General features: G+C 43.6%; 1 protein-coding gene across 6 annotated transcripts; it reads left to right on the top strand.

Annotated features, from left to right (window-relative positions):
* Positions 1-1089: 1089 nt before the first annotated feature.
* Positions 1090-25489, top strand: LOC139560269 (zinc finger MYND domain-containing protein 11-like). 6 transcript variants are annotated; one of them, XM_071376891.1, is made up of 17 exons: positions 1090-1243; positions 4446-4581; positions 5713-5872; positions 6386-6409; positions 14669-14692; positions 15038-15199; positions 15682-15759; positions 16114-16206; positions 19291-19378; positions 19742-19797; positions 19946-20023; positions 20167-20285; positions 20431-20695; positions 20954-21058; positions 21199-21474; positions 21954-22139; positions 22605-25489. In XM_071376891.1, the coding sequence occupies exons 2-17, from the start codon at positions 4451-4453 to the stop codon at positions 22725-22727; spliced, it is 1968 nt and encodes a 655-aa protein (XP_071232992.1). In that variant the 5' UTR covers positions 1090-1243; positions 4446-4450; the 3' UTR covers positions 22728-25489. The 6 variants fall into 6 exon arrangements, with proteins under 6 accessions (XP_071232992.1, XP_071232990.1, XP_071232995.1 ...); XM_071376889.1 differs by having other exon boundaries at positions 20951-21058; positions 22605-24655; XM_071376894.1 differs by lacking the exon at positions 14669-14692.
* Positions 25490-27386: the final 1897 nt, after the last annotated feature.

The following is a 27386-nucleotide window of genomic DNA, read 5'->3' as shown; positions in this document are numbered from 1 at the left end:
ATGAAGTTTTTATCTTTTTATTTTTTACTCTCTATTTTTATTCTCTATTTTTTCATGCCGGGAAAAGAAATTGGAGAAACCAATCTACGCCCGTTCTGATTAAAACCTTAGGGCATCTAGCCTCGGGGGATGCCTTGCTTGACCACACCCTCTTTCCTTGCTCCTGGCCTGCCCTGCCTCTTCCACCAATCCAATTGTTTCTTATGGACAGAAAAGAGCGGAAGCTCTGAGCTGTCCCATCAGGTCCATTGTCTACTACTACCGCGTTTCCACTCACAACCAAATATGGTAGTGAGAGGAAGCCCTCCTCTTGCTGGCATTGGGAGAAGATGGAACGAGATGGATATTGGCCAACATTCTCCAAATGTTCTCATCGATGATACATTTGATCTCAATACAGTTTTCTGTTCCCAAAACTAGAACTAGTTATGAACAGATGGAACGAGGTTTTATAGACTTTATCCTTTGCAAAAGTTTTTTTTTTAAATCGCGTTGTTTAGGAGTGCAAAGGAGAATTTTGTTATTGCACACGCGCACTTCACAGAGGAGGCGTTCCCTAACGGAAATATACAGATGTTTGCTAGAACGAGCCAATATGATCTCGCTATCTCGTGCTTGGCTCTGCCCACCTCCATGCCTATGACTCATTTGTTCCCATCGGAAACGGCTGGCTGTGGTGTATCTTGGTTTAGTTATACAAATCTTCGTTATCTCATATTTTTGGGGGTGGCGAGAATAAGCTTCCATAGTTTTTGCCGAATATCTTTAATACCATTTGTATGTAATTATTTCCTGATATGTTGCAATGTATAAAGCACTTGCCATGTAATATATTGAGAAGTATTGATAATGTGACATAAAATGTTAATTGGTACCGGTACAATACCTGTACAGGTGGATATTATTATTATTTTTTCAACATTTGGCCAGATGCCCGTTCTAATACTAAAAATAAGTGTACTCTCAAAAATTGCCTCACAAAAATAACAAAAACATAAGAGGACGTGTCAAATCGTAATTCCACCACTAGAGTTCTCCTGTGTAAAAATCTGTCCTGCTATTTTAATGTTGGCGCTGTGTTTACCTCTCCCCAATCCTGTGCTGTGTGGCCAGGCCAGCTGGACGTAAACCTGACCATAATTCAGACAGTCTAAACTATCCCGGAAATACAAATGTAAAGTATCTTACATTGAATCCTTCGCGGATTTATACAGTGACATATATTATTAATACTGTAGTGACGGTAAGTTGGACATTTATTTAATATAAAATGTATTACTTATATTAACATATTACGCTTAGCTAACCGCTAGCTATCTACTGTAGCTGTACCTGTTATGAACATGGCGCGTTCTGAAAACAACGAATCTAACTAACATTCATTTTCTGTAGTTGCTTTGTTACTGTCTAACAACTATATTTTATTTGTCTACGTGGCTAATAAATGCATGTTTGAAAGCTTACGTTAAATAGCTAGGTAGCTCCCACAAAACTGCTTTGCTTTCCAGATCCTGCTAACTAACGTTAGCTAGCTTGCTAACAATTATGTTGTCGAACCATCTTTAGGTTGATAGCTTCAGCAGTTTATAACAAACCATGATTATTTAGGTATTTTAACTAACGGTTTGACAATCTTTCTTTGACACACGCTTTGGAGATTACTCTAACCAAACGTTAACTAGCTAGTTAGCTCCCTAGTACTAGCTAACTATCAAGCTGACAACATTAGCCAGCTAGCGGATTGGGAGCTACCAGTTAGCTAGTTTGGTCGTGTGGCCTTGGACGCCTTTGTTGAAATATCCACGGACTGTGTTGAATACTTAATCCGGATATCAGGCCAGGGATTGGTCTGGGGGAGAGAAGGCACATTTACCCGCTCGCCCCAACTACACTATCAATGTGCGAATAGTTGGTCAGATAAAATTAAAACACAGCCACGACAAAGCTCATTAATGCATTCATGTATCCAATAAGATAATCCTTTTTTTTTTTTTCATCTTCAAAATAGTATTTATTAAAAGTTTTAGCTAGCTCATCAGCATTTTCATTCACATGGCCTCCCCTTTAGGATGTCTGTCTCGCATACTATTATTCATGTTGAGTTTGACACGCGTATTAGTGGATTGATTGTTTGGCTAATTTGCCCATACTATATACACAGTAGATATAATTTATGTCTGCCTCTGTTGAGCACTGATTCAGTTGAATGCATGATTCATAGCTCCATTTGATAAACAAAGGCTCTAAATAATAAAGTTGATCTTATTGCCACTACTAGACCTACCTTGTATGATTTATAAGCTCTGGATTTGATGATGTGAGTGTTGTGCTCCTGGACACCTAGCAGCCTAATTGATTGGGGGGTGTAGAACCTCTGTAGTCATGACATTATGTAGTGTCAGTCCCTAGACAGAGGTGTGTTCAGGTAGCAGCTGTGAGCAGTTGCTGTTACCTCTGGATGCATCCCAAATGGCACCTTATTCCATATTTAGTGATCTACTTTTAACCAGGGCTTTGGGTTAAAGTAGTGCACTATATGGGGAATATGGTATTATTTGGGACGCTACCTTTGTAAGGTGGCAGCGGATGTGGAGTTGGAGCACAAAGTAGTGCCCTGGTACCAAGGCACAGGTGACTCTTATTAACACCTACTCTGGTTTGCATTGCATGGGATATCACATCGCTCACTGTCACCTCTACTCCTCTCAGTTCTTATTCACCTTCTCTCAGCAGGCTGCAAGTCAGACATTGGAAGAGACATGATATTACAGTGATTTAGAGTCTGTCGTCAATCCTCAGGTTTGCAAGGAAATGTGATTTTTTTTTTGTGACATTTTTGCCCCAAGATAAGCCTACTGCGGGAGTGGTATAGGCCTGATATTGAACTGTCTTGCTAAGGCGTACGCATTTAATTAAATGTTTAACAGATGCCCCTCTTAATTAAAAAAATATATATATTTAAACGTTGGTGTGATTATAGGAAACATAATGTTTTCAAGCTTCCTGTAAAGAGATACTCAACCATTAGGTGGTGGATAAATGAAGACGTCTTCCTAAGGCCGTTTACACCATTGGAAAAAATGGTCAGTTCCGGTCTTAACGGGGTGTCTCTCCCATAGGCACCAATGCGATAGCAGGTTGGTCTGGTCTGCTTAGTTTATTGATTCTATATGAACCATAAAAAATGTGCAAGTGGGATGTCTGAACTATGCCTCTTTGAGCCTCCAATAGGCTAAAATCTCTTGATTAGGTTGTTAAGTGTTGAACTAAGATTGCTATAGTTTTTTTAACAAGAAGGTCTACATTTTTAGAGAAGTGATTCACTCGCTTAAATCACTTTAAATATATATATATATAAACGTAAACTCTATGTATGCTTCACGTACAAGATGACATGGTTATTGTAAGCAGTGGATGTGCGGGGCCTTAATTTGTGAAATTTGGCTCACATTTCAATATCACATGCTTTTTAATTTGACTATGACCAATTGAAGTGAAATATGAAGTAGGCTACATGATATCTATTTAGGCTATTTCCTCCTGTCTGGCCCATGAGGTGCCAAAATGTTCAGTAAACTGGTGTGAACAGTTAGTAAACCGTGCACATAATTTTGTGCTTTGGTCTTTAAATGTTAGTTGAATAAAAAAATGTATGGATTTGCATTCTGTTTGTGAAGTTTGTGGACTAACATTAGCATATGGTTAGCTTGGAACAGAAGTTTTTTTAAATTTACATTTTACATTTCAAAGTAACTTTCAGTGTAAAAAACAAACCGCTGGAGGGCGTCTTTAAGAAGAATAAAGTGTAAAATTCTCCGTATCTTTTGCAAAAAAACAGCAAATTCTTGGTTACTGGGCCAACGCTCTTAACCGCTAGGCTACCTGCTGACCATGGGAAGCCCCCTGTGTCACTCGCATGATCATTGGAGCTATGTTGTGTCATGGACAACGGACATCTATTAGGCCAGTCAAAGCGCGTTTCTGAGGTCAGGCCTTTCTGACATGGGAATAGACATCATTGTTGTTGTCTTGATTGGGTTGACCAATCCTGGTCCTGGAAGGCTTTGGAACCTGCATATTCTTGTTGTTTCTTATCCTGAATAAATTCTTATCCTGGCTGTTTAAGCTTGGAAGATGGCTAAAGGTAGCGTGATGGAACCATCCTGATCGCTGCGTTCACCGTTCTGTTTTCGTCAGTGAAATAGAATGGTGAACGCAGCGATCAGGATGGTTCCACCAGGCTAGGCTGAAGGTGTAGTTTACCCATGCTCTCTATAGGTGGTGCGCCTTGATGAGGATTTCTTCACTTGCGCTGAGAGGGGGAAGAAAAACAACTTTCGCTGTTCATTTCCTGATTTGAAATTAACGCATTCCAAGTATGTTCCGCAGTGTTTCTAGAAGTAGCCTAATGGTTTGAAACATTACTTCTCTCCCATTCCTTGCAGGTGTCATGAATAAAGAGATCATGTCGCGTGTGGTGAAGAAGAGGCAGGCGGATCCAAAGGTGGTCCAGTACGTGTGGGCTGCCATTGAGGTCATCCGCAACCAGAAACAAATTGCCAACATGGACAGGATCTCAAAGTAAGTATTCCAGTCATTCTAGTTCTGTTCCAAGATGCTTAGAAAGTGGAGACGTCACAAACGCCCCCAAAAATAGTCTTAAATATTAGTGGAGACACCTTGCCGTTTTGTAGACAAAATGATGAGGTGTCTCCAGTTGTTTACATTTGTGATGCACCTTCTATGCATATTCACTTTCAATACGTATTGAGTTTGGATTGATGGATGAATGGTGGTGGGTCTTAGCCACTCTGCTTTCAGGGTCATGCTTGATCAATAGGTGAAATGGTTTCATCGTTCAATACTTGACATTAAATTCCTTTTGCTTAATGCCATTCAGACCATAAATTATTTCAACCAACCTATATTGCAGCTTCCATTGTAGCACCTATATTAATATTTTATTTATTTAGACTGATTTAGGTCCTATTATATTGTTTTATGATATGTGATTATCATGTAATATTCTTACAGTCTAATCTAAATTCATTCATGCTGAAACCTATGCCTGATCAGTCCTTATTTTCAGTTAATGGAATAGGAATATGGCTAATTGGAATCCTCTGGCAAACAGAGAGCCTTGGGAGTTGTCCACGAGCAGAATGAATGACACGGAGTGGCTGTTGTCATGGAGATAAAGCGATGAAATTCAATGGCAGGCACTGCTGAACTGTCTTAATGTCTTAAAATACATTTTGTATTTGAATGGATGAGGTGGTGACATAGAGAGTCCAGGAAAATACAGTTTAATATGAAAATGAAGGCAGTTGGTACAGGAGGGGAGGTTGTGTTATAATCTCTTTACATTAGATGTGGAAAGGCTTTGTCTGTCTGTGCAGAACATAAAACGGTTGGCGGCACAGTCGTTTGTGGTTTTGTCCCAACTAGTCCATGTAATGGGTTGCACTGTGATGATGTGGTGGTCCCAATGCAGGTAGCAATATTTTTCTGGGGGCTAGGCCCTACTTCAAGATTCAAAATTGGATATCTTTGGCACTCTTGTCTGCTTCTGTTTTGTTCTATTCTCACCCATTTCCTTGTGAATTGCATATTTGGCTGCTCCTTCTGAGGTGAATGGGTTTCTCCTTGGTTGAGTTGTTAGAGAATGCAGGCAGGCAGAGGCAGTGATGTTGGTGTGTTGTGCCTATGCAGGTACCTGAGCCGTGTGTTTGGCATGCACCCCAAGGAGACAGCCAGGCAGCTGAGTCTGGCAGTGAAGGATGGCCTGGTGGTGGAGACTCTCACTGTGGGCTGTAAGGGCACCAAGGCCGGCATTGAGCAGGAGGGCTACTGGCTGCCTGGAGACGAGCAGGTAAGAGAGGGGTTTTACCCTGTAGTGATAACCCAAACCCCAGCAGTCCTTGCTGGTTTCTTCATCATCAACACCTATTTCTCCTATCTCCCTCAGCAACACCTCTATGGTTCAGAAGAAAATGTACTTAGTTCAAGGAATTATCCCTTTTATTCAATGTTTTTACGTATTTTATTTGTAAGGAGTTGTTTGTATATCTGCTATGCTAGACAACTTAGTAATACTTCAGTCATTCAGAGGTGCTGGGAACTATAGCGCTGAATTCAGCATTGATTATAACGACCTGGTGATTCAAGTCATGCTGCTCCCTTACCAATTTGTATGTGAGGCTGACTCGTTAAAGTCATAGGTATGATGACCATGCACACATTCCTTTAGTACTGTAGCTCTGCTATGCACCAAACACACTGGCCCCACACAGTACAGTCAAATTTGCACTAATCAAAGAGAACTCAATTGACTAGAGCAGCAGGACTTTAAACACTGCTTTCTGGATCACTTGCAATCACACAGGAGCCGAAGGCCGAAGGAAGCAAGGTAAGGGTGCATCGTTGTTTTCTACATTTTTTATCTCAAATTTATTTTACTAACATCATTCCGCTTCAAATCACTTCTGCCACTTCTGCAGCGCAATCTGGGATTTGATGGAATCTTTTTAGAGCTGCATACTCTTTAACATAAAATCAGACAATAAAAGACAAATTTAATTATCTGTTTAAAAATATGATTTCTAAAGTATTTTCAGTTGTAATGGTTAAACATTTACATCACAGCCAGTAGTTTTAACACAAGAGATGCTGATATTCCATGTGAAAAGCTTCCAGAAAGCCCGGTGTAGCGCTGTGTCTCGGTGGCCCAATTTCTTGCGGAATGGATCAGTCACTTCCTTTAAATATTTGCTCGCTACTTATCTACACATGTAACGTTGCTTTAAAAATAGCTAAAAAAAATAATAAACATTGCCAGGGTTCCATACAGTGAAAGCTGTTGTCTTCATGGCTTTGTTTGACACATACTTCAAAATAATTCTCCAAAGAGAGAGTCTCTGAAGAAAAAGTTTCAGAATCATAGTACCACATTTCAATGTCATGTCTTTTGCGTGAAATGACCAGCAATGCCAACATAGCCGCAGGTTTGTAGCAAGCATATATGATGTGTGTAGTAGATGTAGTTTTGCTGATGGTGGTAGCAGTAGTAACTCCTCAGGGAGGGGTGTGTACCTTCATTCCTCTGTGTGTTATGATCTCTGTGACTCCAGCATGACTTTGGTTTGATGAACAGGGGGTATGGTGGTGTGTTGTCTATACTATAGCTACATCCCAAATGGACTCATATTCCCTATGTAGTGCACTACTTTTGACCAGGGCCAATGGGGGTCCCTGGTCAAAAGTAGTGCACTATAGAGAATAGGGGGCCTTTGGGATATAGCCTATTTATGCCTGACTGTCCTTAGAAATGTTAGCTGACTGATTTCATAGGTCAGCATCGCTGATGTATTGTGTATCTGAAGAATGGTGACGTAATTACAGTACATTATGAAGTTCCGTTGTCTCAAGTGCCTGGATTCAATCCAACTGTCATGTTTGTGTCCTTGGAAGTGACCAGGGCTTGCATCCCAAATGGCACCCTATTCCCTATATAGTGCACTACTTTTGACCCGGTCCCATAGGGGGATAGGGTGCCATTTTAGACGCAAGAAATTTCTTTCCTCCGCAACAGGAGCAGTATTTGTTGATATTCCTCACCATTGATCATAAACTTACATGCTGACCAAACCGGCACCGCGCGTGTGTCTGTGTACGCATGCTGGTTTTGTCTATCCACACCAGATGTGTTCATGACGCGCATGTTAAAATACCAAAACCAACTATATTCATTTGGGGACAGATCAAAACACAAATGAAACATTCATGACCATTTAGGTAGCTTGCTGTTGCCAGTTAATTTGTCTTGGGAGACTTTGGGTTGTTATTTTAACTGAAATTCATATGGTCCTTTTTTGTTGTTGCTGGATCTTTGTAGAATTTTGACCCATTTTGAGTGTTACAAAATTGTGTGTTTTCTACTCCGATAATTAATCCACAGATGAAAAGGAGAAACCTAGTTCGTGTTTGGTAAATTTTCTTGTTCAGATTTTAGATGGCGGTTGGCAACCAAATTTAAGGTGCATTACCGCCACCAACTGGACTGGAGTGTGGACCTCGTTCATAGAGTATTTCAATCGCCCACGTGGGTATATGCTCGTAAAAACCAATGAGTAGATGAGAGTGGTGGAACTTGCAGCGCGTCAAGCGCCTAAAATAGAACCAAATTCTATTTTAGCGCCTGGTTACGCAGACGCGCCCAAGCAGTTTGGAGGAAATGATTGAATAACATGTTTGTGTAGATTTATCTTGCAACACTCGCTCACGCAACATGTCCGGTTTGGTCAGCATGTTAGAGGATCAACCCTTGATAAATACGTTCCAAAGTAAATAGATAATGGACCAAAGTCAGAGTGGATTTAATCCAGGCACGCCCATTATTATTATTACTTGTTTACGATATTCCATATCCTGAACGGTGCATCTTATCTCTTGTTTGGTCAGTTAATCAGAAAAGAGTGGCAGAATGGCTTGTTGATGGATGTGTTTGAGGTGAAGCTCAGTGGGGAAAGCCAAATAGCACCATTTTCCCTAGTTAAAGCACGACAAGGGCCCATAGCACTCTGATCAAAAGTAGTGCACTTTTATATATGGAATAGGGTGCCATTTGGGACACATACAGTGTCTTCATGTCTGGCCTTAGCTAGTAGCTTCATGGTTATGTATTGTGAATGCAGGGAGGGCAGTGTGGCCTGTATTTGTAATAATCTCTACAGCTCTCCTGAGAGGAATGGGTATGTGGTGTGTCTATAGGGAGGTTGGCTCAGCTAGCCTGCTGCAGTGCAGAGTGCTGGTGCCTGCATAATGTCACCCTATTCCCTATATAGTTCACAAATTTTGACCCGGGCCCATAAGGTTCTGGTAAAAAGTAGTGCACTATGTAAGGAATAGGGTGTTATTTAAGATGGATCCCTGGGCTGGCTTATGTAATAGATGGACCTGTGCTTCCAGGCACATCTCTGCTCAGCCTGCTTTCTTTCTGCCTGGCGTGTCCCAGCTTGAGACTCTTGACAGTGTTATTGGGGTTGGAAGACAGCATGAGCCAAACTGGGTCGGCCCTACGGGTTCTAGCTAGCACCTCCCCTCACAACCCCTCTGCTTTTGTTGACCATTTTAGACAAAACTCATTCTCCCTCCTAAAAGTTCCCCCTCTGCTGTTTTAGGGAGTCAATTATAAAAATTCTACAAAATAGATATAATTGCTTTGGTTAATAATGTCAATAACGTATGATATATCTGTTCCGGAGTTCCAAATTAAGCAGCAGCAGCTGAAAAGATGAGCTCCTACAAATATTGAAATTTAAATGTTTTTTTTAGAGTAAAGTACATCGAAAAAAAATCAAAAGAAAACTGCAAACTGAATAGGAGACCAAACAAGCAGCAAACAAAGAAGAAAGGCTTTTGAAAAGTAACAATTTTTCATAAAATTATACCGTTTTCTTAGCTAGCTAAGTTGTTTACCTGTTGCTAGGCAGTTGCTAGGGACATTCCTGGAAGAAGCTAGCTAGCTAACAAGGAGTGTCTAGTTGGTAGAAGAGAAGAAGGGACAAAGAAGGGACAAAGTGGGACAAAATAAGGACAGAAGAAAAGGGAAAGGGGACATTAAGGTGAAGCAGTCCTCTAAAGACACAAAAGACAATAATACAAGAAACAACACTTCTATTGCCTCTCCCTCTACGATACGCACTTCCGGGTTGGAGCGAGTAGTTGCATTCCGCTTTGCTCCACAGGTAGTATTACATTTCATTTCATTACAGTACAACAGTTTGATTTGTTTGATCTTAGCTGGCTACATAGCCGTCTTTGTATCCAAGATAATTGTGTAGTCTAGAGTAATTGTCGAGGTTACCTAGCCAGTTAGAGGTTACCTAGCCAGTTACACTTTCAAACAAAGTCAACAACGCAGCCACTGCTAGCTAGCCTATTTCACCAGCCAGCAGTACTATATCATTTTAGTCAATAAGATTTTTTGCAACGTAAGCTTAACTTTCTGAACATTCGAGACGTGTAGTCCACTTGTCATTCCAATCTCCTTTGCTTTAGCGTAGCCTCTTCTGTAGCCTGTCAACTATGTGTCTGTCTATCCCTGTTCTCTCCTCTCTGCACAGACCATACAAACGCTTCACACCGCGTGGCCGCTGCTACTCTAACCTGGTGGTCCCAGCGCGCACGACCCACGTGGAGTTCCAGGTCTCAGGCAGCCTCTGGAACTGCCGATCTGCGGCCAACAAGGCAGAGTTCATCTCAGCCTATGCTTCCCTCCAGTCCCTCGACTTCTTGGCACTGACGGAAACATGGATTACCACTGATAACACTGCTACTCCTACTGCTCTCTCCTCGTCTGCCCACGTGTTCTCGCACACCCCGAGAGCTTCTGGTCAGCGGGGTGGTGGCACTGGGATCCTCATCTCTCCCAAGTGGACATTCTCTCTTTCTCCCCTGACTCATCTGTCTATCGCCTCCTTTGAATTCCATGCTGTCACAGTTACCAGCCCTTTCAAGCTTAACATCCTTATCATTTATCGCCCTCCAGGTTCCCTTGGAGAGTTCATCAATGAGCTTGACGCCCTGATAAGTTCCTTTCCTGAGGATGGCTCACCTCTCACAGTTCTGGGTGACTTTAACCTCCCCACGTCTACCTTTGACTCATTCCTCTCTGCCTCCTTCTTTCCACTCCTCTCCTCTTTTGACCTCACCCTCTCACCTTCCCCCCCTACTCACAAGGCAGGCAATACGCTTGACCTCATCTTTACTAGATGCTGTTCTTCCACTAATCTCATTGCAACTCCCCTCCAAGTCTCCGACCACTACCTTGTATCCTTTTCCCTCTCGCTCTCATCCAACACTTCCCACACTGCCCCTACTCGGATGGTATCGCGCCGTCCCAACCTTCGCTCTCTCTCCCCCGCTACTCTCTCCTCTTCCATCCTATCATCTCTTCCCTCTGCTCAAACCTTCTCCAACCTATCTCCTGATTCTGCCTCCTCAACCCTCCTCTCCTCCCTTTCTGCATCCTTTGACTCTCTATGTCCCCTATCCTCCAGGCCGGCTCGGTCCTCCCCTCCTGCTCCGTGGCTCGACGACTCATTGCGAGCTCACAGAACAGGGCTCCGGGCAGCCAAGCGGAAATGGAGGAAAACTCGCCTCCCTGCGGACCTGGCATCCTTTCACTCCCTCCTCTCTACATTCTCCTCTTCTGTCTCTGCTGCTAAAGCCAATTTCTACCACTCTAAATTCCAAGCATCTGCCTCTAACCCTAGGAAGCTCTTTGCCACCTTCTCCTCCCTCCTGAATCCTCCTCCCCCTCCTCCCCCCTCCTTCCTCTCTGCTGATGACTTCGTCAACCATTTTGAAAAGAAGGTCGACGACATCCGATCCTCGTTTGCTAAGTCAAACGACACCGCTGGTTCTGCTCACACTGCCCTACCCTGTGCTTTGACCTCTTTCTCCCCTCTCTCTCCAGATGAAATCTCGCGTCTTGTGACGGCCGGCCGCCCAACAACCTGCCCGCTTGACCCTATCCCCTCCTCTCTTCTCCAGACCATTTCCGGAGACCTTCTCCCTTACCTCACCTCGCTCATCAACTCATCCTTGACCGCTGGCTACGTCCCTTCCGTCTTCAAGAGAGCGAGAGTTGCACCCCTTCTGAAAAAACCTACACTCGATCCCTCCGATGTCAACAACTACAGACCAGTATCCCTTCTTTCTTTTCTCTCCAAAACTCTTGAACGTGCCGTCCTTGGCCAGCTCTCCTGCTATCTCTCTCAGAATGACCTTCTTGATCCAAATCAGTCAGGTTTCAAGACTAGTCATTCAACTGAGACTGCTCTTCTCTGTGTCACGGAGGCGCTCCGCACTGCTAAAGCTAACTCTCTCTCCTCTGCTCTCATCTTTCTAGACCTATCGGCTGCCTTTGATACTGTGAACCATCAGATCCTCCTCTCCACCCTCTCCGAGCTGGGCATCTCCGGCGCGGCCCACGCTTGGATTGCGTCCTACCTGACAGGTCGCTCCTACCAGGTGGCGTGGCGAGAATCTGTCTCCGCACCACGTGCTCTCACCACTGGTGTCCCCCAGGGCTCTGTTCTAGGCCCTCTCCTATTCTCGCTATACACCAAGTCACTTGGCTCTGTCATATCCTCACATGGTCTCTCCTATCATTGCTATGCAGACGACACACAATTAATCTTCTCCTTTCCCCCCTCTGATAACCAGGTGGTGAATCGCATCTCTGCATGTCTGGCAGACATATCAGTGTGGATGACGGATCACCACCTCAAGCTGAACCTCAGCAAGACGGAGCTGCTCTTCCTCCCGGGGAAGGACTGCCCGTTCCATGATCTCGCCATCACGGTTGACAACTCCATTGTGTCCTCCTCCCAGAGCGCTAAGAACCTTGGCGTGATCCTGGACAACACCCTGTCGTTCTCAACTCACATCAAGGCGGTGACCCGTTCCTGTAGGTTCATGCTCTACAACATTCGCAGAGTACGACCCTGCCTCACGCAGGAAGCGGCGCAGGTCCTAATCCAGGCACTTGTCATCTCCCGTCTGGATTACTGCAACTCGCTGTTGGCTGGGCTCCCTGCCTGTGCCATTAAACCCCTACAACTCATCCAGAACGCCGCAGCCCGTCTGGTGTTCAACTTTCCCAAGTTCTCTCACGTCACCCCGCTCCTCCGCTCTCTCCACTGGCTTCCAGTTGAAGCTCGCATCCGCTACAAGACCATGGTGCTTGCCTACGGAGCTGTGAGGGGAACGGCACCTCCGTACCTTCAGGCTCTGATCAGGCCCTACACCCAAACAAGGGCACTGCGTTCATCCACCTCTGGCCTGCTCGCCTCCCTACCTCTGAGGAAGTACAGTTCCCGCTCAGCCCAGTCAAAACTGTTCGCTGCTCTGGCACCCCAATGGTGGAACAAACTCCCTCACGACGCCAGGTCAGCGGAGTCAATCACCACCTTCCGGAGACACCTGAAACCCCACCTCTTTAAGGAATACCTAGGATAGGATAAAGTAATCCTTCTAACCCCCCCCCCCCCCTTAAAAGAGTTAGATGCACTATTGTAAAGTGGTTGTTCCACTGGATATCATAAGGTGAATGCACCAATTTGTAAGTCGCTCTGGATAAGAGCGTCTGCTAAATGACTTAAATGTAATGTAAATGTAAATATATGTGTATAAAAAATGTTATAACTGTCCCTTGTGTTATTATACATGTGCAACAGCCTTTTGTTTTCTTACATGAGGATGTTGGATGTCCTTCACTTGATTTCATCTCTGCAATAACCACCACACTGTAACATCATGCCAGTATGGTGGGGATATTTAACACTCCAAGTGAGGTAGGCAATGTTACACTGTAGGAAGCATCATCAGACAATGCTTCCCCATAGGCCTCACCTTTTTGAAGTCACAACCTTTTCATTCAGAATACAATAGGACAGGGACACAGCATGGACAGTGAAGTGCCCTTCTACACTTGACTTGACTGTGCAGTGGGACTGGGCCAGGCGCATCTAGCAGGGCTGAACACCACCAACAGACTAGGTCTCAACTGGAAAGAGACATCCAAAATAGCCCTGGACAGGAAAATATATGGAGGGACCTTGTGCAGGCCTTGGTGGGGTGAGGCCTAAATAAAAACGAATTGCCTCTGGCAGAGCTTGCTTCACATCAGGCTCTCATAGCCCTCTGGGCTGGCAATGGCACTGCTGCCGTCTATGCACTCTCCTTTTGTCCTTTATGACTATTTATGGCGCTGTGTGTTAGTTTGGGCTCCTCCTCTCTGCTCCCCTGTGATGGAGTGCTCTCCAGCTCACTAGGTTTAAACAGAGCATGTGCAACAGAGGCTGGATAGAGTTGGAGGGAAGGACACTAGGATTCTGCGCTGATGGAGTGTAGTAGGTTAGGTTGTCCTGAATTAACCACCTCAACTAGGATGTTTTTATTCCTTCATCTGAAAGAATGGGTTTTGTGGGAAGGTGTAGGCTAGTTGTTGACATTTTGCAATAAAAAGTCCTTATTCACTTCCTTTACCACTCCAGACTATGAGGAGGTTGTTGGTTTGAATCCCAGGCAGGCAGATGTTTTCTAGCTCTATGCGTCTTAGTGAAACCTGTAACAAGACTATAGTAAATCATGAGTAATGCTTTGAGCAGCAGGTTCAGGTTGGCAGGAATTTCCCCCACCCTTCCCTAGCTTCCATCAGCTTTTCATGCATGCACGACCACATCAGGGTTTAATATGAACTTTGGTTGCTTCCTAAATGGCACCCTATTCCCTTTATAGTGCACTACTTTAGATCACAGCCCACCAGGGCTCTTGTCAAAAGTTGGGCACTATATAGGGAATAGGGTGCCATTTGGGATGCACTTTTCACCTAGCCTCAGAACACAGAGGGGGAACTTTAGTTGATGTGAAATATCACAGATATGTGTGCTAATAATTACATTCCAGTAAGCAATCGTTTCCGCAATGGTCACACATTAGCCTTAGGCCTGTATACTCTCATCCTTCCTTCCAAAGAGGTTTATTTAAGAGATTGCCCTTTAAATAATTGGATTGCACAGGGGTTATGCTACACAATCCACTGTACACACACTGTTTATTTGCTAGTTAATTAATCAATGATGGGGGTGTTTAATTGCAGACGGAGAGCGAGCCGCAGGAGGAGGTCAGTCAGAATTCACTAACTAAACATTCAATAACTGTTGTTGTCAGATAATGTTTGTATAGGCTACCAGTAAAAACTTGATTGTGATTTTGAAAAGTTTTTATTTAACATTTATTTATACAGGAAGTCCAATTGAGGTCAGAAGACCTCTTTTCCAAGGGCGACCTGGATATAAGATAAATATGCATAGATCAAAGAACTATGATGTGATGTGTGTTGTGGAACAGCTGGTGAAGTGGGTCCAGGAGTGGCCCCCTGGCTGGGGGTGTAGACTAGTCTCCAGCAGCCCAGCCGTCAGGTCGGTGCGGAGGGGGGGCACCGATCACTGTGCTCCGTATGTTTCAGGAATGGGAGGCAGAGAGCCACGACTGGTATTGCTTCGAGTGCCACCTGCCCGGAGACGTGCTGGTGTGTGACAACTGCTTCCGTGTCTATCACCTCAAATGCCTGTCTGACGAGTACAAGCCCCGGGACAGCGGATCCAACTGGCAGTGTGTGGTGTGCAGGGTAGGTACTCCATGTTGGTCTGCTGGTGCTGTCTAGCCTATGTCTGGGTGTAAGCCAGACATATAGTACCTTTTATCAAATTACTCAAATGTATTATCTAGGCCCATAATTGATCATGCTGTTTTTCACTTATTAGATAAATATTATTATTTTCATGGGACCAGTACCATCCCTGTGTCTTGTCTCCTGTCTTGTCTGCTCTGTCTCCTGTCTTGTCTGCTCTGTCTCCTATCTTGTCTGCTCTGTCTCCTGGCTTGTCTGCTCTCGCTCTCTCTTCTCTCTCTCCACTGTGCTGCAGGTGGTCTATTTAATCATTTTATTGTTGGGATAATTTATGATATGCAATATACTGTACACAGTCAGCTCTCATCAGTTATAACCCACTGCTGGTTTGAATAGAGCGCTGGATGGGTTACAGCATCATGCTGAGCTCTCTCTCGCTCTCTTGCTCTCTCTGTCTTTTGCTCTCTCTCATTCTGCAGGGTAGTAAAAAGAAGAACCTGAACAAGCAGGAGATGTGCAAATACCTGCGTTTTATCATTCAGCGCATGAAAGAGAGGGTGAGTGTTCCATGGAACAGCTAGTTTTGTGTTCAGCGTAGGTATGTAGGGCCAGGCTGTGGCACTGGTTCCATCCCAAATGGCACCATATTCCCTGTATTATGCACTACTTTTGACCAGCCCTCCCATTGGTCTCTGGTCAAAAGTAGTGCACTATGTAGGGTATAGAGTGCCATTTGGGACTTACCCACCATATTGAATCAGAGCACTGCCATGTTTTATATCACTTTATATCACTCAAGGCCAGTAAAATCTTCAACCACAATGGCCTGGGTTGATTCCAGCCCCCCGCCTCTTCCTCCTCCTTTTCGTCCATAAAAGTGATATTAAATCTTTTTGGGGGGGGGCTTGCAGGCCGTGGACTTGAACAAGAAAGGCAAAGACACTAGACACCCGATGTACAGAAGGCTCATCCACACCGCGCTGGACGTCACCAACATTCAGGAGGTAACTAAGTGGCCTTAATACACTGCTGAACACAGGGTTTCACACTGTGGATCTGTCCCAAATGGTACCATATTCCCTGTGTAGTGCACTTCTTTTGACCAGAGTCATTTGGGAGGCATTGCGGATTTCACACTATTATTTAGTTATGGAAGACCGAGCCAAGACCGAGACTAAAAAACAGCTTCTATCACCAGGCCATCAGACTGTTGAACAGCCATCACTAGCCGCCTACCAAGTGACGCAGAAACTCACTCACACAAAGCACACACACAAGCTATCAATAACATGCATACCTCATACTCACAAACACACACTCGCGCACACACACAGCCGACGCTGCTGTCCCATGTTATAGAGGAATTATACCACTGGACACTTCCCGTTTCACACTCTATTTAAATCCTGTATTCTCCACATGGTTCATTCTAACATTTCTACTACTGTACATTGGATTTTAGTTACACTGTTTATGCACACTGCATTTGTATGTTTATGCTGGATTCTTGACAGCTCACTCTCATATATTTACTGCTGTACATATCATTCCTAGTATATCTAGTGTAAATGAATCGGTGTATATATGTATAAATTGCATTTTGATTAGTTTTACACTGATATTTCTGTTGTTAATTAGATTCATTACGATGTTTCTTGAGTGACATTTTAAAAATGTTTAATTATTTGTGTGCTTGATTTGACATTTTTACTGCATTGTTAGGAGCTAGTAACATAAGCATTTCACTGCACCCGCCATCTGCCTAACTGTATATGCGACCAATAAACTTTGATTTGAATTCCCTGCCCTTTGAACCTTTCATGATATATTGTATACTGTTGAATCCTTTAGTTTATCCAATGTCGAATGTAGGCTACTGTCCGAAAAAAACAATGTCCACTGACGTCTTCTGCCATCCGATCTTCCTCATGTTGTTCATAATGTAGTAAGGATCCCATAGTTGTCTCAAATGGCACCCTATTCCTTCATAGTGCACTATTTTTGACCAGGTCAAAAGTAGTGCACTACAGTGCATTCGGAAAGTATTCATACCCCATGACTTTTTCCACATTTTGTTACATTACAGCCTTATTCTAAAATGGATTAAATAGTTTTCCCCCTCATCAATCTACACACAATAACCCATAATGACATAGCAAAAAATGTTTTTTAGAAATGTTTGCAAATAGAATGGAAATATCACACTTACATAACTATTCAGGCCCTTTACTCAGTATTTTGTTGATGTACCGTTGTCAGCGATTACTGCCTCGAGTCTTCTTGGGTATAATGTTAAAAGCTTGGCACCTGTATTTGGGGAGTTTCTCCCATTCTTCTCTGCAGAGCTTCTCAAGCTCTGTCAGGTTGGATGGGGAGCGTCACTGTACAGCTTTTTTCAGGTCTCCAGAGTTGTTCGATTGGGTTCTGGTTGGGCCACTCAAGGACATTCAAAGAATTGTCCCGAGGCCACTCCTGTGTTGTCTTGGCTGTGTGCTTAGGGTCGTTGTCCTGTTGGTCCTGAGCGCTCTGGAGCAGGTTTTCATCAAGGATCTCTCTGTACTTTGGTCCGTTCATCTTCCCCTCGATCCTGACTAGTCTCCCAGTCCCTGCAGCTGAAAAACATCCCCACAGCATGATGCTGCCACCACCATGCTTCACCGTAGGGATGGTATTGGCCAGGTGATGAGTGGTGCCTGATTTCCTCCAGATGTGACGCTTGGCATTCAGGACAAAGAGTTCAATCTTGGTTTCATCAGACCAGAGAATCTTGTTTCTCATGGTCTGAGAGTCCTTTAGGTGCCTTTTGGCAAACTCCAAGTGGGCTGTCATGTGCCTTTTACTGAGGATTGGCTTCCATCTGGCCACTCTACCATAAAGGCCTGATTGGTGGAGTGCTACAGAGATGGTTGTCCTGGAAGGTTCTCCCATCTCCACAGAGGAACTCTGGAGCTCCATCGGATTCTTGGTCACGTCCCTGACCAAGGCCTTTCTCCGATTGCTCCGTTTGGCCGGGTGGCCAGCTCTAGAAAGAGTCTTGGGGATTCCAAACTTCTTCCATTTAAGAATGATGGAGGACACTGTTCTTGGGGACCTTAATGCTGCAGACATTTTTTGGTACCCTTCCCCAGATCTGTGCCTCGGAGCTCTACGGACAATTCCTTCGACCTCATTGCTTGGTTTTTGCTCTGACATGCACTGTCAACTGTGGGACCTTGTATAGACAGGTGTGTGCCTTTCCAAATCATGTCCAGTCAATTGAATTTACCACAGGTGGACTCCAATCAAGTTGTAGAAACTTCTCAAGGATGATCAATGGAAACAGGATGCAACCGAGCTCAATTTCAAGTCTCATAGCAAAGGGTCTGAATAATTGTGTAAATAAGGTACATTTGTGTAAATTTCTAAAAACCTGTTTTCGCTTTGTCATTGTGTGTAGATTGATGAGGAAAACATGTAGTAATTGAATCCATTTTAGAAAAAGGCTGTCACGTAACAAAATTTGGAAAAAGTTAAGAGGTCTGAATACTTTCCGAATGCACTGTATATAGGGAATAGGGTGCTATTTGGGACTTGGCCCCCATGTTGTTTGGTAAGGGTCTGTGTAAGGGCATGTCAGATGTAGCCCCAGTATAAAGCTGTGATTGTGTAGCCGAGGCTACAGGCTATCAGATTGCCTCTCCTCACAGTGAGGGGGTCAGTGAGGTCTCCTCTGCACTGTGATCACTGGTGCATTCCGCCGGCCAAGCCCTGCCTGCCAAATAGGCTGGAAAACAGCAGAGCGCTCCCTGCCACCGGCCAGGGATGTATTGATTAGTGCACAATGTATCAAAACGTTTTGCAACAGAAAACAAAAAATAGTGTTTCTTATTGGAGATGTTCAGCTTAGTTCCTCCATGTTTCACTCCTTTTGGTGTCTAGTGAATACGATCTAGGCCTCTGGAAAACAGCACTTGGGTCTGCCCTGGATGTGTGGTGCACTGCCCTCCTCTGATCTCTTATGGTACTGCAAACACACCACAGCCGCCTCTGCCCTGCCCAGTGTGAATAGGCCTCTTTGTGCTCTCTCTCTCGCTCTCTCTCTTTTGCAGAACCTCACCGAGGGGAAATACAAGAGCTTCGACGAGTTCAAGGCAGATGCCCAGCTGATCGTGCACAATACCGCCATTTTGTTTGGAGGTGGGGGGGCATTCACAACCACTCTGTTATCATGGCTGCATCCCAAATTGCACCCTGTTCTCTTTATAGTGGACCATAGGGCTCTGGTCAAAAGTAGGGAATAAGGTGCCATTTGGGACACATCCATGAAGAGCATATTGCTATCAGATTTCTCTCCTATTATTAATTGCAGCTGTAACATAAGACTGTATAGTTGTTGCAGAAATGTAATTTTAGTAGGACCCAGTCTGTTATTGGACAACCAAGGCTCTCTTCATGTAGTTGAAATGCTGTTCTTGTGATGGCATGGTCAATAGAACAAAGTCTTTTAAATGTACTTGAATGTTATTTTCCCAACGTTAACAAAACCTGTTTTTGCTGCAGTGCATAGTGACCAGGCTGAAATAGCACGGTTGCTCTACAGTGACACATGCCATGAGGTAAACAGTAAAAAAAAATATCCGCACTAGATATCATTTTCAGCACACAATGACATTTGTATTGCATTATTCTAGGTGGTTGTGTCTGAGTGGCACGGAAGCTGTTATTGCTCTCTATTCTCTTAATTTAATCTCTCTCTCTCCCCAGTTAAACGAGTTAATGCTATGTAAGAACTGTTTCTACCTGTCCAACGCTCGACCTGACAACTGGTTCTGCTACCCCTGTGTGAGTATGAAACTGTATTGGCTTCAATGCCCCTGTGGATTTGATTGTTGAAGCACCACTATAGCCCCAATAGAATTGCCCTGAGGGATAAAGAAAGTTGATTGAATTGTATGTATTATCTTTGCTTGTGCTTGTTGTTGCAGACTCCTAATCACGAGGTGGTGTGGGCTAAGATGAAGGGCTTTGGCTACTGGCCAGCCAAGATCCTGCAGAGAGAGGACAATCAGGTGGACGTCCGCTTCTTTGGCCACCAGCACCAGAGGTCATCCATCACACTGGGCATTGAGCTGTATACAGAAACACAGTCGATCATCTTGCGCTTCTTATCCAGAATCTCTAGTTGTAATATCCCCATGGAGCTATGAGGGAGGCCCTGGCTGCTCTGACTGTTGTCTCCTCGTCCCCAGAGCGTGGATCCCGGCAGACAACATCCAGGACATCAAGGTGTCGGTGCAACAGCTGCAGGTGAAGCGCAGCGCGGGCTGGAAGAAGGCCTGTGATGAGCTGGAGCTATCCCAGCGTTTCCAGAGGGAGGGCCGCTTCTGGAAGACCAAGATGGTGGAGAGGCTGGAGGAGAGGACAGGAGACGGAGAGGAGAGGCTGACAGAGAGGCCGGAGGAGGCCGAGTCCTCCATCTCCTCCACCAGCAACACCAACGAGCAGGTCAAACATGTACGTATGCTGCGCTGCATTTGCCTCTCTCTCTCTCACACTCACACACACATTGTGGTTTGCATATAGGCCCACAGCTCACTAACGGCTACTCTGGTATGTATGTTTAGCAGCGCCACCTGGTGGCTGATTGATATTACAGGGCCTGTATTTTAATGGCTCTAGCTCTGATTGTTGCCGTAGTGACAGAAACAGTGTATCTAACAGAGGTGTTAGAAATCTGTTAGATACTGCAGTTCTGTAATTTCTCCACAGCAGAAAGCAGACAGACAGGCAGACCGAGACCGACAGACAGACAGTCAGGAGCCTAAAGCAAAGAAGAGCCGTCGCGGTCAAGCTCCGGATCCCAAAGAGGAAGTCAATGTAAGTATCCTTACACACTGCTGTTGTATGGTCACCTCAGCCATTGTATTGCTATAGTGTGGGTTTTATTGTGTTTGTTTTAATGTGTGTGTGTCCATTTCTCTATCTCTCACCCCATCTCCGTCCCCTCTCTCCCCCAGGACCCGGAGCCTGAGATAGAGGCTGTGAGCAGCAGCCAGGAGATCCCCGTGACGACTCCTCACCAGCCAGAGAAGCTGTCTGTCTCCACGCAGACCAAGAAGGCCTCAGCTGCCTCGCCACGCTGCCTGCACCGCAGCACCCAGACCACCTCTGACGGAGCCTGCCAGAACATGTGCCACGAGAAGTACACCAAGATCTTCAACGACGTCAAGGACATGATGAAGGCCGACAACAAGAGGGAGACTGAGCGTGTGGTTCGAGAGGCCCTGGAGAAGGTGAGGGACTGGGGGATTGAGCCCGAGGGGGGGTTTGAGAGGCCCTGGAGAAGGTGAGGGACTGGGGGATTGAGACCGACGGGGGGTTTGAGAGGCCCTGGAGAAGGTGAGGGACTGGGGGATTGAGACCGACGGGGGGTTTGAGAGGCCCTGGAGAAGGTGAGGGACTGGGAGATTGAGACCGACGGGGGGTTTGAGAGGCCCTGGAGAAGGTGAGGGACTGGGGGATTGAAACGTGGGGTCTGAGTGAAGCTGGGGTTGTACCAGGAGTGGCGAGGGAACCTGGAGACTGACACTGAGAAAAGCTTTTATTGAATTATTCTTCAAGAAACAAAACCAGCTAAAACATGAGTATACGACATGTATCAAGGTTTTAACCTGCACTAAAATGACAGTAATAACCCCTGATCCAAAAGCACCTACAGTAAGTTCAGAATATGCTCCTGAGCTGAGGGTCATTCTCTGTGGTGTGTCTCCAGTTGCGTTCTGAGATGGAGGAAGAGAAGAGGCAGGCGGTCAGCAAGGCGGTGTCGGGGGCCCAGGCTGAGATGGAAAGAAAGTGTAAGATGGTGAAGGAGAAGTGTAAGGAGGAACTGGTGGAGGAGGTGAAGAAGATGGTGGCCCAGCACAAACAGCTACTCTCCACCACCAAGAAGAAGCAGTGGGTGAGTGAGACCTTTCTCTTTCCCTCGTTCTCTACCACACACAGCTCAGTCTGTTAAAACCAGTGTCTTACTCATTGAGACCTAATGGGCTAAATCCATAATATATTTGGACATGCAAAGTTTTTACATTGTGTTAGCTACATTCAGGGCAGGGCAAAGGACACCACTATCTAGCTAAGATTTGCCCCACACCCCACTACCAAACTAAGCACATCCTTGACCTTTTCGGATTCTTAACTCCATAACCAAAAGTACATAATTAGAGCAGTACTAAACATAGTAAAATATAATGTATCAATTGAATATGACAATGACTGAACAACAGCAAGTTAGTTATTGTAATATTGGCATTCACAAACTCTCATAGTACCTCCTTAGGTTTGGATTTTTTTAAAGTTACTATGTCAGTTCTGAGTCTGACCGTGTGTGTGTGTGTGTGTGTGGGGGTGTGTGTGAATCGTCCAGTGTTATAACTGTGAGGAGGAAGCAATGTACCACTGCTGCTGGAACACCTCCTACTGCTCCATCAAGTGTCAACAGGAGCACTGGCACGCCGACCACAAACGCACCTGCCGTAGGAAGAGATGAACAACCGCGCCCCCTATCCTAGCTCGCCTTCCCATTGGCTCGCCCCACTGTCACTCACCCAACCACACCCCTACCTGCCTTCCTGAACACTTTGTGGACCAAATCTTTGCGCAACGTCTGAAAAAATGGTCTCTTCATTTTATTTCATTACATTATTATTTAATATACCCAGTGTATTGATTTGTTTATTTTTTTCCCGAAACAAGACCATGGCTCGAATGCATAACATGGTATGATTTTTTTTTATTGTGCTAATTTGACCTATGTTGGAGACTGTGTTATTTAAGTTTGTAATAACCAATGAGCATTAACTGAATACATTTTATTACCTGAATTTTTTAATCACTTTTCTTACTGTAAATGTTTAACAATTAATATTACAGTCGATTTTAAACCGTAAGTACTATTGCAATGTTGAATAAGCTCTGCTTTCATACAGAAAATATTTAAAAAATGCTATAAAAAAAAACATGAGGACAAGAAACTGCAAAACGGTAAATGTAGATGACCCATGAACATTTAGTGTGATTTTATCACGAACATAGTATGGTGAACAGCACCTTTTTATTGTTTTTACATGCATCTATCATCTTCAAGTCACTTAAAACATCATTGGGAACAGGGTTATGAAGTCGGCTATAAAGAAGCTGACAAAAATCTTCCGTTTGTTATTATGCACATTTTGGGTTGACTTTTTGAATACATTGTAATTTTTATGAATCAAAGAAAAAGTAAAACATTTCTTGGGGGAATATAAAGCAATCTTTACTGAGCTGGATCTTAGAGAGGTTCCTTCCTAATTTGACAGTTTGCACATTTAATTTCTTTTCATAACCCAAATGCTTGTAATATTGCCAAAAACAACATTTGTTGAACCTTATCTTAACAGAGAAACTATGTTGAGTGCTGTTTTTTCCTCCCCTCGTTTGATTTTTTTGGTTGGCATCAGTGTCATGGTTATTGTGATGTTCACTGTAAGTACGCTTTTAGAATACTCAGTGACTAGTTATGAGACTTTTCACTGCATATGCTGTAGTTGGTGGTTAGTTTCTGTTTTTTCAACACCATCCTCATATTCTGAGTAAAGAGATGTGCATGTTTGATAGTTTCACATTTTTATTACTAGAAAAAAAGCTTGCAGAGTATTTTGGTTTCCCATAGACAATGAATACGGATGGACCAATATAAAATATATGCAAATATGAATGATCAGGCTTATCTTTTAGTCATTTTTATTTTTCTCTTGCTGGAGTCTGAATGGTGTGCAATGTTATTATCCTTTTCTTGACTTGTCTTGGATCATTTATTAAAGGGTAATGTAATTGCCAATTTTATTTAGAACAGAAGTACTAACCAAGAGGCTACTTGGGAAGTCAGACAATATTGGAAGTCCATGTGACTGTTTCCTTAGTTATGAAGAGCCGACTGAACAGAGGAAATGTCATCACCTGCATTCATTCATTTTATTGCCTAGTTTTGGACACTCGGTTTTCAATGATGGCAACTCTCTTTTCCGTTAGCTCTGACAAGTGCATCACTTTTCAGAACTAACACAATTATTTGTATTAGTTAGAACAATATGATTTATTTTGAACTTTCAATTTATTTTTCTCTTTCCTTAACCATATTCTATGTTTTGTTATTTTTCAATCAGAGAAGCAGTGTAATGTTTAGAAGTAATTAACAAACTGCTTGATTTGGGACATGTTTTAATTATGTTCTCAGTTTAACCCTGATGCACTCCCTCAGGAGACCATGAACAGAATCATGCATGCCCTGCACGAATGCCACAATCTCTTTCTCTCTCAATCTCTCATGGCGTTCTTAACAAAATCATATTCTGTTTGTCATGGTTGCACTACATGTAAATAAACTTGTTCTCTTACACCATGTAATTCTCATGAGATTATAAACTACATACACACTGATGGTACAGTCTAATGGAAGTTATTTACATGGCTGAGGTTTGCAACTCTAGTTCCCCACTGGCGCGCTGCCCTCTATTTGTAAGGCTAAGAGAGAGGATTAATGTAATTGGGGAATTAAGCTATTTATAAATATGTTAACTTGAAAACCAGCAGAACCCTGCAGTTGTCCCCTCACATATGGCCAACTGTCTATCTATTACTGAGTTGACGGACTGTCCAGACCTCAACCACTGCTCTTAAAAACATACACGTTTGTTCTTCATTGTTACAAACACTTCTTTGTCTGCGCTTTGGAAAGTGTTACATAGGGGGTTAAATCCAATTTGTGAATTTTATCGGCTTACTTCTACTACAGTATGTATTTTATATTTGTCCATCCCTGTATGATGATCATTTGTGATATTTTCCCTATGTGGAAATATTTTGATGTCATTCCAATTTGTGTAAAGTATTTCTGGTAACTTGCATGAGTAAGATGTGTGTATTACAGTCCTTTTTTCATGTTAAAAGACAGTTGCACTTCCTGAAAATGATGCAATATGACAATGATATTTCCTTTTCCTCTGAAATTGCAGTCTAGCAAATTTTCTCACCATTTAATTGATTAAACACTAACTTTTTTGGTGAGGAAAAGTAAAGTTTACTGTCTCACCCATGACTACATCTATAAGATTCTTTGACCTGGTCAACTTTTTCCCTGTCCATATGCACACTATTAATAGTGGCTTAACATTTTTTATACTCCCGGCATTTTGTTTTACGCTTTAGCTAGCAATATGTATATACATATATTCTATGTGCTAACATGGAGAAATAAATGTATCAACAAGTTCATGTAGTTGTCGAGTATTCGTTTTGATGTCCATCGGGGGATAACTCGGTAACTATGGGCCCTGGTCAAAAGTAATGCATTTTGGGACTCAGACAATATACTCAATGAAACCTGGGAAAGGTTTGAATGTTTACAGGGTAAGACAGACTTTTTTTTTGGAACTAAGAAAGTACTTTTTTTGATCAGTAGAACAATGTTCACTGTGCAATAAAAATAAACTAAATTTCAGATCTTTTCAAACATACTTTCTCATATTGTTGGCCTTACCATAGAACGGGATTCAATCCGATCAGCGGTAGATCACTGTAAAGGCGCCTTTGACATTTTAAATTAGATTGAGCCAACATACAGTGGCTTGCGTAAGTATTCTATTTTGTTGCCTTACAACCTGAAATTAAAATAGATTTTTGGGGGGGTTTGTATCATTTGATTTACACAACATTACTACCACTTTGAAGATGCAATTTTTTTGGGGGGGTGAAACACAAAATCGGAACTTGAGCATGCATAACTATTCACCCCATCAAAGTCAATCATTTGTAGAGCCATCTTTTGCAGCAATTACAGCTGCAAGTCTCTTGGGGTATGTCTCTATAAGCTTGACACATCTAGCCACTGGGATTTTTTCCCATTCTTCAAGGCAAAACTGCTCCAGCTCCTTCAAGTTGGATGGGTTCCGCTGGTGTACAGCAATCTTTGTAATACCACAGATTCTCAATTGGATTGAGGTCTGGGCTTTGACTTGACCATTCCAAGACATTTAAATGTTTCCCCTTAAACCACTCAAGTGTTGCTTTAGCAGTATGCTTAGGGTCATTGTCCTGCTGGAAGGTGAACCTCCATCCCAGTCTCAAATCTCTGGAAGACTGAAACAGGTTTCTGTCAAGAATTTCCCTATATTTAGTGCCATCCATCATTCCTTCAATTTTGACCAGTTTCCCAGTCCCTGCTGATGGAAAAACATCCCCACAGCATGATGCTGCCACCACCATGCTTCACTGTGGGGATGATGTTCTCGGGGTGATGAGAGGTGTTGGGTTTGCGTCAGACAAAGCGTTTTCCTTGATGGCAAAAAAGCTACATTTTAGTCTCATCTGACCAGTGTACCTTCTTCCATATGTTTGGGGAGTCTCCCACATGCCTTTTGGTAAACACCAAATGTGTTTGCTTATTTTTTTCTGAAAGCAATGGCTTTTTTCTGCCCACCTCCGTAAAGCCCAGCTCTGTGGAGTGTACGGCTTAAAGTGGTCCTATGGACATATGCTCCAATCTCTGCTGTGGAGCTTTGCATCTCCTTCAGGGTTATCTTTCGTCTCTTTGTTGCCTCAATGATTAATGCCCTCCTTGCCTGGTTTGTGAGTTTTGGTGGGCGGCCCTCTTTTGGCAGGTTTGTTGTGGTAACATATATTCTTTCCATCTCTTAATAATGGATTTAATGGTGTTCTGTGGGATGTTCAAAGTTTCTGATATTTTTTTATAACTCAACCCTGATCTGTCCTACTCCACAACTTTGTCCCTGACCTGTTTGGAGACCTCCTTGGTCTTCATGGTGCCGCTTGCTTGGTGGTGCCCCTTGCTTAGTGGTGTTGCAGACTCTGGGGCCTTTCAGAACAGGTTTGTGTATATATACTGAGAGCATGTGACAGATCATGTGACACTTAGATTGCACACAGTTAGACTTTAACTAATTATGTGACTTCTGAAGGTAATTGGTTGCACCAAATCTTATTTAGGGGCTTCATAACGAAGGGGGTGAATACTAATGCACGCACCATTTTCCTTCTTTTTTTTTAACAAGTTATTTTTTAATTTCACTGTGAAAGGGTGTGTGAAGGGAATTACGTTCCATTTACGCGCACAAAATCTGGGCCATATTGTACAATCCAGGTGTGCAAAGCT

The sequence above is a fragment of the Salvelinus alpinus genome, chromosome 30, assembly GCF_045679555.1.
Source record: "Salvelinus alpinus chromosome 30, SLU_Salpinus.1, whole genome shotgun sequence".
NCBI classification, from domain to species: Eukaryota; Metazoa; Chordata; class Actinopteri; order Salmoniformes; family Salmonidae; genus Salvelinus; species Salvelinus alpinus.
This window is presented reverse-complemented; position numbering and strand designations above follow the sequence as displayed.